This window comes from Alnus glutinosa, chromosome 11 (assembly GCF_958979055.1).
Source record: "Alnus glutinosa chromosome 11, dhAlnGlut1.1, whole genome shotgun sequence".
NCBI classification, from domain to species: Eukaryota; Viridiplantae; Streptophyta; class Magnoliopsida; order Fagales; family Betulaceae; genus Alnus; species Alnus glutinosa.
Genome location: NC_084896.1, coordinates 17,910,681 through 17,926,991, shown reverse-complemented (window position 1 = coordinate 17,926,991; position 16,311 = coordinate 17,910,681). Strand labels below are relative to the sequence as shown.

The following is a 16,311-nucleotide window of genomic DNA, read 5'->3' as shown; positions in this document are numbered from 1 at the left end:
CTTTGAGTTTCAATTCGCATCACAGATGGTACTTCAATTTTAGAAAAAGATCGAATTAATACTTCAGTTAAGTTTTTCGTCTAAAAACTAACGGTCTGCCATGTTACACATGTTGTAATATAAAAAAATAAAATAAATAAAAAAAAATAAAAAAAAATCTTTAAAAATTAATTAAAAAATTAAAAAGTTCAAAAAAATTGAAAAAAAAAAAAAGAAAAAAGAAAAAGAAGAGGGGTGACTGAGTCACCCTCACCCGGTCTGGGGGTGGTTCGGCCACCCCATGGCAGGAAAAAAAACAAATTAATAAATTAAAGGGTTTTGGTCAGTGGCGGTGGCCGAACCACCCCCAAGGGCCACGGGAGTGGTTCAGCCACCCTCGTGGCCCATGGGGGTTGGTTCGGCCACCCCCTGGTAAAAAAATAAAAATAAAAATGAAGGGCTTTATTTTTTTGTCCGTCATAGGAGCCACCTACTTTTTCTTTTTCTTTTTTAAGTTTTTAATAATTTTTTTTAGTTTTATTATTTTTTAAAGATTTTTATTTTTTATTTTAGTAATTTTTTATATTGTGACATGTGTCAACACTCAAGGCGGACCGTTAGTTTTTGAACGAAAAATTTGACTGAGATATTAATTTGATTTTTTTTTTCAAAATTGAGTTATCATCTATAATGTGAATTGAAACTTAATTATGACTAAAAAATAAAGTTTACAAAACTCAAAGACCAGAAATATATTTAATCAATTAATCATAATAATAAATGGGCTCAAAGAAGCTTCCTTTTCGTAAACTTCTGTTCGAAACTTTTTTTATTTTTTGAAATCACTTCTGTTCGAAACTTAAACCCGCGTGTTCTTCTTCTGTCCCACCTAAGCAACCACTAATAAAGACAATTTATTTTTCATCCGGAAAATTGAGTAAACAGGCTTGTATATAAGACAATAAATAAATAAAATAAAATAAAAAAACCTCAAACTACACATGTCATTAGAAAAAAAAATATACATAACTCCCTTGAACTACTGTTAGATTGTACACCTCTGTACTCATACTGTCCAATCCATCTTACGTTGATTTCTTTAAATTATTATTTTTTTCATTTATTATTTTATTTCTTTAAAAAAAATAAAAATAAACAAAGAAATCCACGTATGATGAGTTGAACAGTAGAAATACAGGGGTGTACAACCTAACATTTCTCTTATTAAAAAAAAAATAAATTTGTTTGCACACTAGTTCTCTCTCAAGCTGACCCTAAACTTCACCTCTCAGAAAGCATTTTTGAGAGAAGGATCCGCTCTCTCCTCCTCTCGCTCCTACCCTCCCATTCCATTTTGGTTTTATCTTTTGTTTGTAGGTGTTGTCCGACCATATCGACAATTTTGGCATTTCCGCTATGCATCCATTCATTTACCTCAATGTTGTGCCGTTCATCTCCTCCCTGGCCACTGCTGCTGTTTGCCAGTTGTGTTTTGAATAACAGTTTTCTTCTCTTTAGATCATGCCCTCATGAGCGATCTATAGGATGAATGTTAGTTAGGTGTGATGAGTTATCTCTCACGGCCTGGATATTTTCAGTGTGAGTGATTATCTCTCACAGTTAATTTAAATAAATTTTTTTAGGATATGCTATCATTGTCTTAGATCTAGTCTGCTCGGAGTAGATATGCTTTTTAACTATGTTTGTATATGGGTTAGCGGAAGATGAAAATCATAAATTGCACTTTATTGTAAGAATTTTATTTGTATTTATGACTTTATAACCTCATAGCATGTGTGTATGATTTTACAGAACTTTATGCTTTGTAATGTAAGAGTTTTATGCTCATGATCTTTGATCAATGAAATACTCAGATCTTTCGTTAAAAAAAAATAAATAAAGAAACTCCCTCAAACTACAGCTTCATTGTCAAGGTCTCTCTAAACTACCAATTATGTTAATGTCCTCCTAAACTACTAAAAAAGTCAATGTCTCCTCTAATGACATAAATACCTTTTATAAAATTATTAAAATTAAAAAATAAAAAAACCAAAAACTGTTTTTTTATTTTTTCTTAAATTTTTTTTTTTCGTTTTTTCTTTATTTTTTTAGTTTTGGTTTTTTTTAATTTGTTTTTTAAAAACTAGTTTTTAGTTTTAGTTTTTTTTTTCAAATTTATAAGGACATTTTTGTCTCATTGAAAAAGTCTTAAGGTCATTTTTGTCTTTTTGTTGGTCTTACAAGAAACATTGACATTTTTTTATAGTTTAAGAGAAAAAATTGACACAAATAGTAGTTCGGAGAAACATTAATGGTGCGTTTGGGTATTGAATTTTGAGAATTAGAATTGAATTCTAATTCTATTTACAAATATCGAGGTAAAAAATTGTGTTTGGATGTTGAATTTTGAGATTGAAAAATATTATATTTTAATGGTAAAAAATGATTGGAAGTTTAAAAAGTTGTGTATAATGATTGGTATTTTGAAAAATTGTGTAAAATAATAATTTAAATAATAATAATTTATTATATATTGATTATTTAATTAAAAAATAAATAAATAATTTTTTTTTTAAAAAAATAATAATAAAATTAAAAAAAAAAAAAAAAAAAACTGATGCAGGGGTGGCCGCGCGCCACCCCCGGAGGTGACCGGGGGTGGCGCGCGGCCACCCCCAGTGGCCGGGGGAGGCCGCGCGGCCACCCCCCGTGGTCGGGGGTGACCGCGCGTCGGGGGTGACCGCGCGGACACCCCCGCTGGTCGGGGGTGGCCGCGCGGCCACCCCCGCTGGTCGGGGGTGACTGCGCGGACACCCCCGCTGGCCGGGGGAGGCCCGCGCGGCCACCCCCGCTGGCCGGGGGTGACCGCGCGGCCACCCCCGCTGGTCGGGGGTGGCTGCCAACCGGCAGCCACCCCTATTGTTTTTAATTAATTTCTTTTATTTTTTTTTATTTAAATTTGTATTATTTTATTATTTATATGTGGGACCCACGCGCTTTTTGGGAGACAATTTGTCCTGCGCGTGGGGCCCAGCCAGTACTCAAATTATCAGCTTAAAATTCAAACAAAATTCGGGTCAAATTCGGATATTCGGGCGGGTGGGCGGGTTTTAAAAAAAATCCGAGTGGAATAATTATTCCACTCGGTTGCCAAACACATCATAACAATTGAGTGATAGTTTGAGAGAGATATGTATACTTTTTTCTCAAATTATTCTCAATTTCTCTCATTTAATGGGCCCTGATTTGATGGTTCCTAACTTGATAATAGACCAAACGAGATGTTGTAATAATTAAGGGAATATTTGCATAACACATTTTTTTTATTATATTTTATTATTTTTAAAATATATGTTTGAGTTGTTTTATTAAATTTGAATTCTACTCAAGTTTTATTCAAGTTTTTTTTTTTTAATTTTTATCTCAAGTTTTCTAAACCTTCCCAATATAATTTCAAAAAATAATTTTTCTTTTTGAGATATTCGCAATTTTGAATACAATAAAAAATAATAGAATATAATAAAAAAAAAATCGGACATCCAAACGTATCCTGAGAAATAATTTTTGCAGCTTAAGTTTGGAAGATCTAGTTGGAGCTTTAAGTTTGGAAGATCTAGTTGGATCTAATTTATGATGGGAGCTCATTAACACACAATACTCAATGGAGTCAATGCCAATCACCTAAAATATTATAGTATTGACAGTGCTGCAAATAATTAGTACTTCGTCCTTGCAACGACTAATTAGTAGATATACGAAATTTATACAAGTGGATAGTAATTAATTTATAGGACACATTCGAGGGGTGATTAGGTTTAAAGTAGTAACATAATAATTAGGGATGTGTCTAGTAAACATATTGGTTGTGATTTTTTTTTTTTTTTTTTTTTTTTAATTTAATTGTAATATGAAGTGATTGATGTGACATTAAGTAAAGAGAAGTTTAGAATTTTTCGTATGAAAAAAAAAAAGTTGTTAAAAAGTGATTGATGTGATATAAAAAGTTGGATGTTTTGGAGTTGATTTTTTCAGAGAAAAAATTGAGTGGTTTGCCCAACATTTTCTTAGGGTGTGTTTAGTAAAAATTGTTGAGTTAATTTTTTTTTTTTTTTTTTAAGTAGTAATAAGAAATGATTGATGTGATATAAAGTAAAAATAATTTTTATAAATGTGTGTGACTGCTTTTTTCAATCCAACTATTTTCAACAACAATTATTTCAATCATTGTTTCACACTAATTTTCATAACTCCAATCATTTCCCACCATGATTTTCCTTGAAAAAACACTCCCATACAAGTATCACCCAAACATGAATTCTAAATTCTTTATTTTGCACTCCCAAACATATCTTTCAAATATAATTAAAAAGATCTAAATTATCCAAACATCTTTTTTAAATTATTTTTTTTTGGGTATTGACACTTTTGAATACAGTAGAATATAATACCCAAAAAAAAAAAAACAAACCCAAACATGCCCTAACTATTTCTTAGAATTGACATTGGACCTTCCAGAACCAGGGGCAGTCCTACATTCAAAATTTTCTCTTAAATTTTTTTTTACCAAAAAAATAAATTAAAATTTTACTCCTTAATTTTTTAATTTTTTTAATTTTGTCCCCTCAAATTTTTTATTTTCGATTTGGCCCCTCCATTTTTTCAAGCATGGGTCCACCACTGTCCAGAACCACTAGGTTTCTCCCCTGAATTTTTGCATGCGAATTGCATCTTGAAAATGAGTCTCTCCTGCATTTTTGCGTAGAAATTGATTTGTGGATTGAATTTTGCAATGTCCTATAATTACCAAACATGAATCGTGGAAATAATTAAATAAAACAAAATTGGATTGGAATTATGTGCTTCCCAAACATGTAAATGATGTCAAATGAGTGACGTCACTTTAGAAGCTTCCAAGGAAGAGAAGAAAATTTGCCAAACTGTGAGGCCCACATCCTTTCATTCTGTCTTCCACAACACATCAGCGCGTGAGCCTTTATATATACACATACACTGATACAAGCCTTTTCCTCATCAGATCGAGATCACTGCAAAACTCTCTCTCGCACGCTCATGGCGTCTCTTTTCCATCACTCGACTCCCCAATCCGACGGCAACCCAGAAATCAACATCGCAGTAGAAATGGAAGCAGTGAATCCGGATGGTTTTAAGATGACGACGGCTCGGACTCGGTCGGAGGATGGTGTTTTCCTGACATGGGAGGATCTGTACGTGACTGTTTCCAACGGAAAAAATGGCACGAAACCGATCCTTCAGGGTCTAACGGGTCATGCCCGACCCGGGGAGCTTCTCGCCATAATGGGTCCTTCTGGTTGTGGCAAGTCCACCCTTCTTGATGCATTAGCGGGTACGTAATATAACGTGACTACACCGATCCAAAGCTTTACTTGTGTGCTTTTGCCTCAACTCTTGCTTTTTTTCTTTTTCTTTTTCTTAAAGCACGTTAGTAACCAACCAGAAACAAGATCTTTCCCGCTTACAATTGGGATGGACGGAACAGGGACATGGAAATGCTGCCTGAGTAATTTCTGGCAGCGATTCCGACGGGAGCGGAACCAAAAATACATATAACGTGAGGGGGGCAAAATAAAAAAAAAATATAAACAAACTTCACTTATTAACTTTGTCAACTTTCATTACATTTACAATTACTGTCTTCAACTTAAAAGATTCTCCATTTAATATATTAATCTTTATTTTTCAATTTCACCGATTTGTTAAAATTTAATGGAAATATTAACAAAGAGGTGTTAGAATTCTTAAAGTACTCACACGCTTGATCTTAACGTGAATTTAATATATATATATATAATTGGATGGAATTTCAAATATAGTGTAGGATATGAAACTAAAAGTTGCATTAATGGTTGATATTGCAATTTGCAGGGAGGTTGAGTTCAAACATAAGGCAAACAGGGGACATTCTGATCAACGGTCGTAAGCAAGTCCTCGCTTACGGAACATCGGTACGGAAAGAATACAGTTATATATATAAAAATCACGCTTGCTTCGTTAAGTCAATTACGTTTGGGTTTTATTATGTCTTGTCTATACAAATTTATCATTGTATTTGTTCATATATTTAATTGGTATATTTGTAAAAATAATAAGACCAAATGAATGTGTAAGAGCTCTTTTTTTTTTTTTTTTTTTTTTTGAGGAAAACTTTACTTTCTACCCTTGATATTTCATTATTTTTGTAATCACAACCTCGAACTTCAAAAAATGTAAATTTAAGGTATTTATTTTTCATTTTTTTTTTTTTAATTTCAGCTATTTGTTAAATTTTTTCGTTAAATATTGTCAAAAATTTTAAAATACTCCTATTTTTTTTTTTTTTAAATGTAAGTATTTTAGTGTTAGTTAGAATTTAACAGAATTTATAAAAATACTCATAACTGAATTTTTGAAATTTCTTATAATTTTCTTTTTTTATTTTTAAAAAAAAATAAGTATTTTTAAAATTTTGATCGAATTTAATGAAAAATTGAAATGAAATGTTAAAATTAAAAAAAAATAAAAATTAATATATTAAATTGATATTTTTTATAATTTGGGGTAATGATTGCAAAATTGAAAGATGGATGATAAACGATGTGACTTTTTGTTTTTACTTCTTTTTCAAGTGGACAGTCATATTTAATTTTGCAACAAAGTCTTGATTGTGGACTTTGTGGGTGTCTATGACTCTATTCGGGGAATCGGGGAAATGATGACCATTTTTAGTGGGCCATATTGGTAATGGGTTAATTCTGGTGCAAGCCAAGTGTAGATAACCATCCACCCATTAACATGCTTTATGCTTTATTTGACGTTGACCCATCGATCAGTTGTGTCGGAAAGCATAGACTATCCGTGCGTAAAAAGAATTACACAACATTTTTTTGTAAAATAAATTAAGAAAACTTCACTTACCATTATAATCTTTCATCTCTTTTCTAATTATACTTTTAAACTTTAAAAAATGTTAATTTAGAGTATCAATCTTTCAATTTTTTTTCAATTTCACTTATTCGTTATGATATTTCTTAAAATCCTGTCAAATATCTAAATTATTCATTTTTTTTCTTTAAAAAAATTTCAAAAATTCAAGTATAGGTATTTTTTGCAAATTCTGTTAAATCCTGACTAATTCCTTGCCTTTTTTTTTTTTTTTTTTTTTTTTTGTTTCCCTGAAAAAAGGAGGGGCATTTTTTAATTTTTTCAGTTTCACTCATATGTTAAGATTTTTCGTTAAATCCTGTCAATTTTCAAAGTACCCCTGTTATTTTTTTCTTTAAAAAATAAAAAAATTAAAGATTCAAACTTGGATATGTTTTGCAAATAATACCTTACAATTTTTTTTGTTTTGTTTTTTTTTTTTTTTCTAAAAGAAAAAATAAGAGTATTTTAAGAATTTTTACACCCATCTATAAAGATTTAATGGAAAATTCAAACGGATAAGTGAAATTGAAAAATATTAAAAGATAGATCCATTGAATTGACATTTTTTAAAGTTTATAAATATGATTGTAAAAATGATGAAAAATCAGGAGTGGTTGAATGGTTGAAGAAGAAAAATTCATGGTATAGATATTATTATTCCTTGAAATTTTAATCATTGAAATAGTCCGAAAAAGTATGACGGTTGCCATATGCAGATATTCCTTCTCCACCCTGTCTGTTTGATGCTTTGTGTATATATATATATATATATATATATATATATATATATATATATATATATATATATATATATATATATATATATATATATATATATATATATATATCTTGGTAATTTACTGGGATTCGTATTTGTATTTATATTTGTATTTAATTTGTATTTGTCTTTGTCTTTATTTGGTTAGTCTTTATATTTGCATGTAAGAGTCATAGGTCTCTTTATTTGGGTTCTCTTTATTTGTGTTTAAGTCTTATTTTCTTGTTAGTACTTATTTTCCACGTAAGGGTCACAGGTTTAATCTTATGGAAAACGTTCTCCTATGACATTTTTTATCCATCACCTTTAAAATTATCATTTAATTTGATTAAAATTAAATTTAAAAGTGATCAATCAAAAATAAATAATAAATTTAAAAATCATAGACACAAAAAGAATTTCTAATATTACTCCGATAGTTTAAGTTTTTAAAAGGAACATAAACCTTACAACACAAAGTTGATTTGAACTAATTCATCTACCAATATCTATTCCAAACTGTTCTTACATAGAGATTACAAGACCACGTTCGTATACTAAGAGTCTTGCTTGCACAAAAAGAAAGACTAGTATGGAAATAAGACCAAGGGAATTAGAGTAATGGGAGAGACGAATTATTTAATAACCTTCTTTGGAATATCAAAAAAAAAAAAAAAACCCTTAAATAATCAGTTAAGACTATCACAAGAACTATTATTAGAACATAGTATAATGACTTTATTCCAAAAGTATTAATCATACGGTTTGGGATCCATGATAATTATTTGCTTGAATTGCTAGCAGAATTAGGCAAGTAATGTGAGATACTCATATAAAACCTACTTATCCGAATAGGTTGCAGTGTAACCCATAATTTTTATGCATACGGATCTCAAATGAGATATTTTACGTTATTTGTCTAAATTGTTAGTCTTACACTGAGCACACCGCTAGTAAGATTTGGTAGGTTGGGTCAAATTTGTTATTTCTCCTAAAAGAAGTGAAAAAATTTGAACATAAACTTTGTGTGAGACACAAGATGATATTCTAATAATCTTCAATTTTGTCGAATTTAGGCATATGTAACACAAGATGATACCTTAATGACGACTCTGACAGTCAGAGAAGCCGTGTACTACTCAGCTCAGCTACAGTTACCGAACTCCATGTCAAAATCCGAGAAGAAGGAGAGAGCAGAGATGACGATGAGAGAGATGGGTTTGCAGGAATCAATGGACACAAGAATCGGCGGGTGGGGAGTCAAAGGCATCAGCGGCGGGCAAAAGAGGAGAGTCAGCATTTGCATAGAGATCTTGACACGCCCGAAGCTTCTGTTTCTCGACGAGCCGACAAGCGGGCTCGACAGCGCAGCATCGTATTATGTCATGAGCAGAATTGCACGCCTCGGCCAAAGAGATGGGGTTGGAAGAACCATTGTCGCCTCCATTCATCAGCCCAGCAGTGAAGTCTTTCAGCTCTTCCACAATCTCTGTCTCCTATCTTCAGGTAGAACCGTCTATTTTGGTCCTACTTCTGCAGCAAATGAGGTAAATAAAACCAACTTTCTTTTATTCTTTCTTTCTTTACTGTTTTACCTTTTCTGGTTTTTTTCCTTTCAAATTTTTAATTAAGAGTTAATTTAAATTTTTATAAATTTTATAAGGGTATAAAAGATATTTCACCTCTTTATTTTTAAACCTAACGGTATAGGTGATATTAAAAGGAGGTGATATCGACAATGAAAAAATTGATAATTTAAGGTTATAATTGCAAAAATGTTAATTCTTGGTGAGGGTAAGTGAAGTTTTACCAATTTTTTTTAGTATTTTTTGGAGCATATTAGATATGGAATACATAACTAATTAACCACTCTTCCAATTTTATGTATCTAGTTTTTCGCTTTAAGTGGTTTCCCCTGCCCTACTCTCCAAAATCCATCCGACCACTTCCTGAAAACCATAAACAAGGATTTCGAAAAGGTAAGGTTTTCTTCTGTCTTAGTTGAAAACCATAAACAAGTGATCAAAAGAATGTTTGTGATGATTCTAAATTTTGCTTGTTTAATTAGGATCTCGAAGGAGGTGCAATTGGAGCAATATCTGCAGAGGAAGCAATTGAAACACTTGTAAGATCGTATGATTCATCAGGCAGGCTCCAACAAGTAGCAAAGCAAGTAGCTGAAATACGTAAACAAGTAAGCAAGTAATTTATAATAGATTGCTATACGACTCACAGGAGACTAGGATGACGTGGCAGGGATAATTATTAATGTAAACCAATTGATTTTCAACGTCACATCATTTTAGTTGAATAGTAGTCATATAAGGATCTATTAAATGGCATTTTCTTTATAGTTTTATGCTATATATATATATATATATATATATATATATAAGTTGATGACTGATATTTTCTGGGGTTTCAGGACCATAGAGAATTGGACAGGAAGAGAAGCCGTGCAAGCTTCCTTAGTCAATGTCTTGTTCTAACGGAAAGATCTTTTGTGAACATGTATCGTGATCTGGGCTACTATTGGCTGCGTCTAGCAATATATATAGCATTGGCTATTGGCCTTGGTACAGTGTTTTACGAAATTGGGGATGGTGAGGGTTCAGTTCAGGTATGTGAGTGCGAAACTGAAGAAGTATAATTTGATTTTGTTCTTGCAAATTAAGGTTACATGAGGATTGAAATTGAACCAAATTTTGTGCTTTTGATCGATTCTTTCAGGCTAGAGGTTCACTGGTCACGTTTATAGCTTCATTTCTAACATTCATGGCCATTGGTGGATTTCCATCCTTTGTGGAGGATATGAAGGTATTTTCAACTTCTTTTTTGGTTGTCAGTTAATCCCAAGGATAGATTGCATATGACGATGGATAAGGATTCACTCATGCTTGAATTGCTAGTACTTTGAGTAGGTAATATGATAGACTCTATATATATAAGACCCATATGTCTGGATAGGTTTTTGGGCTGCTCGGCTACCTAATGCCAAACAAGCTCTTTCCATTTCTATCTTTGAGCTACTCAAATACCCTCAAATATTCAGTCCATTGAATATATATTAGATAGAGATACGTGTTAATTTTGTTGTCCGAATTGCTAGCAATTTGGTAAATAAGTGTAAGAGAGTCTCTACGGATTTCACCTGCCTAAATAGATTTCTGAGTCCGTCTACCTGCTCAGGTAAGAGCTCTCGCACATTTACTTCTGTCCAGATTACTTGAAATCCATATCCATATTTCTAAGATACTTCCCTGTTTGCTAGTACATACTGAAATCTTTTTAGCAAGCGCATCAGCATTTTAGGACTTCCCGTACCGAGAAATTAAACTTGCTCAAATATCATGTTAGGCAATATATATAATTTCTCCTAAACTCTTCTTCAACCTTAATCCAGATATTCGAACGAGAAAGATTAAACGGGCATTATGGTGCTACTGCATTTGTCATCAGCAACACATTCTCCGCTCTGCCATACCTAGTACTGGTTTCAGTCATTCCTGGAGCAATAGCTTATTTCCTACCCGGACTACGCAGCGGCCCACAATACTTTCTCTACTTTGTTCTTGTGATATTTGCTTGCATGATGTTGGTTGAGAGCTTGATGATGATTGTGGCAAGCATTGTGCCCAACTACCTGATGGGTATAATAACAGGCGCAGGAATTCAAGGCCTGATGATTTTAGTCGGAGGATTCTTCAGATTGCCAAATGATCTTCCAAAGCCATTGTGGAAATACCCTTTACATGAGATCGCTTTTCACAAGTATGCCTACCAAGGAATGTTCAAGAACGAGTTTGGAGGAGCAACGTTTCCTAATGACCAACCTGGAGGGCCACCCACCATTTCTGGAGATGAGATTCTGAGACATACATGGCAAGCTGAAATGGGTTACTCCAAGTGGGGTGATCTTGCCGTTTTGTTTGGGATGATAGCTTTTTATCGACTTCTTTTTCTCGGCATCATAAAGGGTACTGAAAAGATCAAGCCTTTGATTACGGCTTTCATGTCGAAGACTTCCAAAACACCTACGCAGGTTATGGTGAATCCTTCTTCTACACCCTTAGGTGGAGAGAAACTGTAGCCCATTTATGATTGCCCTTGATTATGCTAATTAAAAAACAGAATATGATTGTTCTAGTCGAAAGACATAAGACTAAGGGTTTGTTTGGTAATGCTGTAGGTTTCTTAGAGCTGCTTAATTTTGGAAAATTGCTGTGGAGAAGTTGCTGTAGATCACTAGCAGAGAAAGCTGTTTGGTATATTTTGGGAAATGTAAAAACTACTATTAGTAGAACTGCTCATCTGCTAATATCGAAGGAGACATTATCTAAAAAATGCTAAAACTTATAGTACTTCAAATATGGTTCTTTGCTACCTGACTTCTTTACGTGGCCAAGCTCGTATTTTCTCCATGTAATGTTATACAAACAAAGAAACAAATTTTTTATGATGGGGAAACAAAATCAAATCTTTCAACTTGTACTAATGCATGTTGTTAGAAAATAAATTTTAGCCTTGTTACCACGTTAAAGACAATGTAAAAACATATCTAGAACAATTTTAAACATTAATTCAATGTTTTTAACATGTTAACAATGTTTTAAACATGCCAAATCAATCAAAGAAACATTTTGTCAATGAGTATAAAGTATGCAAAACAAAATCAATATGAACACATGTTGCTGCATAATTTTGCAGCAACACTGTCTTGGTGCAAACAATTTAATCGAACTTTAAACATGCAACCAGTCTCTTGGGATTGGGATGATCAAATCAAGGTCCCAACATGTTAATAAACATTCTAAAGAACCAAGAAACATAAAAATCAAGTCACAAGAGCTGCTGGAAAAAATTTCAGCAGCTCCCTAAGCGATTGCAGAGTACAAAGCAGTATGTCTAAAGTTCTTGCAACATCAATCCAAGCCATCCTTTCCATGAAATCTAGCTCTGATACCAACTTTTGGGAATATAATATAAAGTTACAGTGAAAAACATTCTAAAAAAAAACATCATGAAAGCATAGCATCATATTATAGAAAACAAACATTTTCAAGGGAAGCATACTCACAAATATAGCATAAGTCAACTACTCTAAGAGAGAAGTGGCTTATTTGAGTTATTTTTCTCTAATCTCAATGCACACGTGTATTTAGGGTTTTGAAACTTCTAAACTTTCTCCTCAATTCTTATTAAGTGACCAAGAGTGTGGGCTTTAATGCCTAAACAAGCTCCCTTTAAATAGACTCGTGTCTCCTAGTTGAGGTAGTTTTAAGTTCCCTTGTCAAAATAGGGCCTCTGTTGAAAGTTTCATTAATAGGGCCTTTTTAAGAGGAATACTTCTCAACTAAGATTTCAGCAGCAAAAACGAAACAACCAGCCAAAACCAGCTATAGTAGCATCAACACCAACTTCTTCTTCACATATTAGAAGTGCTTACTTATGTCCATGATGGATTGCTTCCTTGTTTATTAATTTCACAATCTGAGTCAGATTAATGACAAAACATGCACATAAAACAAAATAAATAAAAAACAGACCTATGATTACACGAATATATATGGACACACAGTTTGTTTTAGAGACATGACAGAAACAGCAGGACTAAATTGGGTTCGGGTGGTGGGAAGTCTATTTCTAGGTAGGTATCTTCTATTTTTTATTTTTTTTTTAATTATTAGCCATTCAACTCAATATCTACTGGTGTTGGTAAAAGAATTGGCTTGAAATGAGAACTTTTCTAATCATGAAAACTACCCACCGGCTTTCCACGTACCCCACATAAATGAAGAGAGAAATGGGTTTACTACTGTGAAAGACCAAATATATGAAAGTAACGTTTCAATTATATTGAATACCAACATTTTGAAAAAAGGAGAAAGACGAACCAGATTGCTACGAACCAGACTTGATCATTGACAAAGAACATAAGATTGCTACGAAAATAAAGAAGTGGGTCGAATGACAAAGAATTACTTGTTTCCCAAATGATGTAAAGGATATGAGTTCCAATTACTTGATCATTGCCACCTAGCTCTATAGTGATGGCTACAGCAAAAATCATAGTGACAATCAAAGTTACCACAACCATGATAGTAACATTTGGTATTATTCTAGTGCATTACTAAAGGTTCTATCGAACATCTGATTAATCCAAGTGCATTAATCTGATCGATCGTGATATGATTGAAGGTTTGATCAAACTCCTTTAATTTTAAATCATCTTGATGCATTAGTCCGATAGATCCTGATACAATTGAAGGATATTGTATTTTGGAATGCCTTAATTTGGTCGATCGTGATACAATCAAATGATATATGAAACTTACACACACACATATACTTCATAAAATCGAGATTAAGTCTGATTAAATCAAATTATTGACTTGAAGGAAAAAATTAAGTGGACATCTATTCAAAGTCTTTATCAAAGTGTTGAGTTAGAATCTTCCACTAGCTACTTATCAAAAAAAAAAGAATCTTCCACTAGCTAGAAATGCCTTTGATTACATGGCCGACAAATAAATCTGGACCATAATGTTGAGTGGAATACATCAAAGAAAAATATATAATATAGTAGAACAAAACAAGAAATTGGTATTAAAGATGAAGCAATTGTGCCATTTGGAACCATTCAGTGGCGGAGGTATGCTAAGGACAACATGGGTCGTGGCCTCTACAATTAGTTTTAAAAAATTTATTCGATAAGAAAATTTATTAAATAATTCATTTACGCACCCACTGAGATCTTACGTCAAAATTGAAATTTCAACAAAAATGATAAATGATATAAATACATATATCCTACACTTATAACATCTCAAGTGGGTCTCTTCGAAAATAAATTTAAGCTTAAAAAAAAACCCGCAAAACAAGAAGCAGGTCTTGCTCCAAAATTCTACTGTGTAGGAAATTATATGAATATCAGAAGAAATCAAAAGAGAAAAAGGAAAAAAGAAAGAAAAAGTTACCTCTGTAGTTGATGGGTCATCGGTGCTAACGCGTTGGGAAGGGAGTTGATGGCGGAGCTCTGTCTCACATAGCCAGGCCGATCTTTTGAGGAAAAAATTTTGGCAAATAATTTAGGGTGGGTGAATCTCACTGAAGCTCATTTTGATTTTTTTTTTTGAAATTTTATATATATATATATATATAAAGGTGTCAGGCCATGTCAATTGATGGACGAAAGACGTAGTGAGGTGCTTTGTTTTGTTTTTGTTTTTTGCTTGATGACATGGCTTGTTTTTTTTTTTTTTTTTACCTTAGATCGTTTTAAATTAATATTAAAAGTAAACTTGTAATTTTATAACCATCCGTCGGAAAAATGATTGAAATTTGTACAAAATGAATTATTTGTCATTTTTTTTTTCTTCTTTTTTCCTATGTTGATTTCTTTTCTGTGTACGTACACATTATTGTAAAGTTTTTCTGGTCCTTCAAATGCACCTCACCACCAAAAAAAAAAAAAAAAAAAAAAAAAAACAACAACAACAGCAGCAACTTGCATTTAGAGACGTGTCTACGGTAACCAACTTTTTGACACGTCACTAATTAGTAAAGTGTCAAAAAGTGGCACCTTACTAAATTTTTTACTGACGTGTCAAAGATTTACTTGTCACTAAATTTTAAGTTAATATAATTTTTAAAAAATATATTGAAATTTAAATTATTAGTGACGTGTAAAATTTTACAAGTCACTAATTAGTGACATGCTAATCCAGCACGTCACAAATTTAATGACGTGCCAATTTTGCACGTCACTAATTAATAATATGTCAAACCGACATGTCACTAATTGTTAAGTGCTAAATTTAACACGTCGCTAATTAGTGGCATCCAATTGGCACGCCTACTAAAATTGTTTGAGGAACATTATTTCAAATTGTCAAGTAATTTGAAATTAAATTGATTAGTGACTTGCCAAAGTTGGCATATCACTAATTTGTTACGTGTCAAAATTAGCGCGTCACAAACATTTTTTGGAGGGAAGAAATGTCTCGCGCAGTATTCTGCGCCCCCATTTTCTCTTGAGCTGTCTCACTCTACTTTCTCTCTCTTTTGCTCTCCGCCAATATTGCAGCTTCTCTCCACCACGAGCACAGCCAGCCAACCCACGACCACGACCACGCCGGCCACGATCTCTACGGTAACTATCTCTCTTTAACTTATTCGTGGGTTTTGGTTTAATTTCATGAAAGTTGAAATTAGTTCTTTGATTTTTGATAATTCTGAGCTTGTATATGAGGTTTGTGGGTTATATTTGGTGTATCGTTCTTGAATTTTTGTGGGTATTGTAAAAATTTGGAAACCTCTCATCCCGCTGACCTTGTTGTGGCTCTCCACGTTCTTGGAAATGACGGTAATTGAAAATTGAAGAACCTTCCAGTTTCTTTGTTTCTTTTTCGAGTTCATCGTTTTTTTTTTTTTAATTTTTTTATGGGTTTCTGGGTTTTGATGGGTTGGAGTGTGGCACTAAGTGTTTGTGTTTGGAATGGAAGATTTGTGTGAAATTGTGGATCGAGATGGGAAGTCATCGCTGCTTTCGCTTGTAAAAGCCTTTGACTTTGTTCATGTTGTCTACGAAGGTTTCTGCAACCTGAAGCAGGTTGGGTTAGTTTCAAAGTTTT

At 32.9% G+C, this 16,311-nt stretch overlaps 1 protein-coding gene and 1 long non-coding RNA gene across 2 annotated transcripts; one reads left to right on the top strand and one right to left on the bottom strand.

Moving 5' to 3' along the window:
- The first annotated feature begins 4,996 nt into the window (after window positions 1-4,996).
- LOC133881680 (ABC transporter G family member 1-like) lies at window positions 4,997-12,134 on the top strand. The gene is made up of 8 exons (XM_062320675.1): window positions 4,997-5,344; window positions 5,884-5,963; window positions 8,755-9,225; window positions 9,571-9,657; window positions 9,747-9,872; window positions 10,104-10,298; window positions 10,409-10,495; window positions 11,082-12,134. Exons 1-8 carry the CDS (start codon window positions 5,050-5,052, stop codon window positions 11,766-11,768), a joined length of 2,028 nt encoding a protein of 675 aa, XP_062176659.1. The 5' UTR covers window positions 4,997-5,049; the 3' UTR covers window positions 11,769-12,134.
- Window positions 12,135-12,343: 209 nt separating this feature from the next.
- LOC133881424 (uncharacterized) lies at window positions 12,344-14,786 on the bottom strand. Its single transcript, XR_009902508.1, has 3 exons — window positions 14,656-14,786; window positions 13,661-13,732; window positions 12,344-12,634 (listed from the first exon to the last, which is right to left on the bottom strand). It is a non-coding gene; the product is annotated as an uncharacterized LOC133881424 (long non-coding RNA).
- Window positions 14,787-16,311: the final 1,525 nt, after the last annotated feature.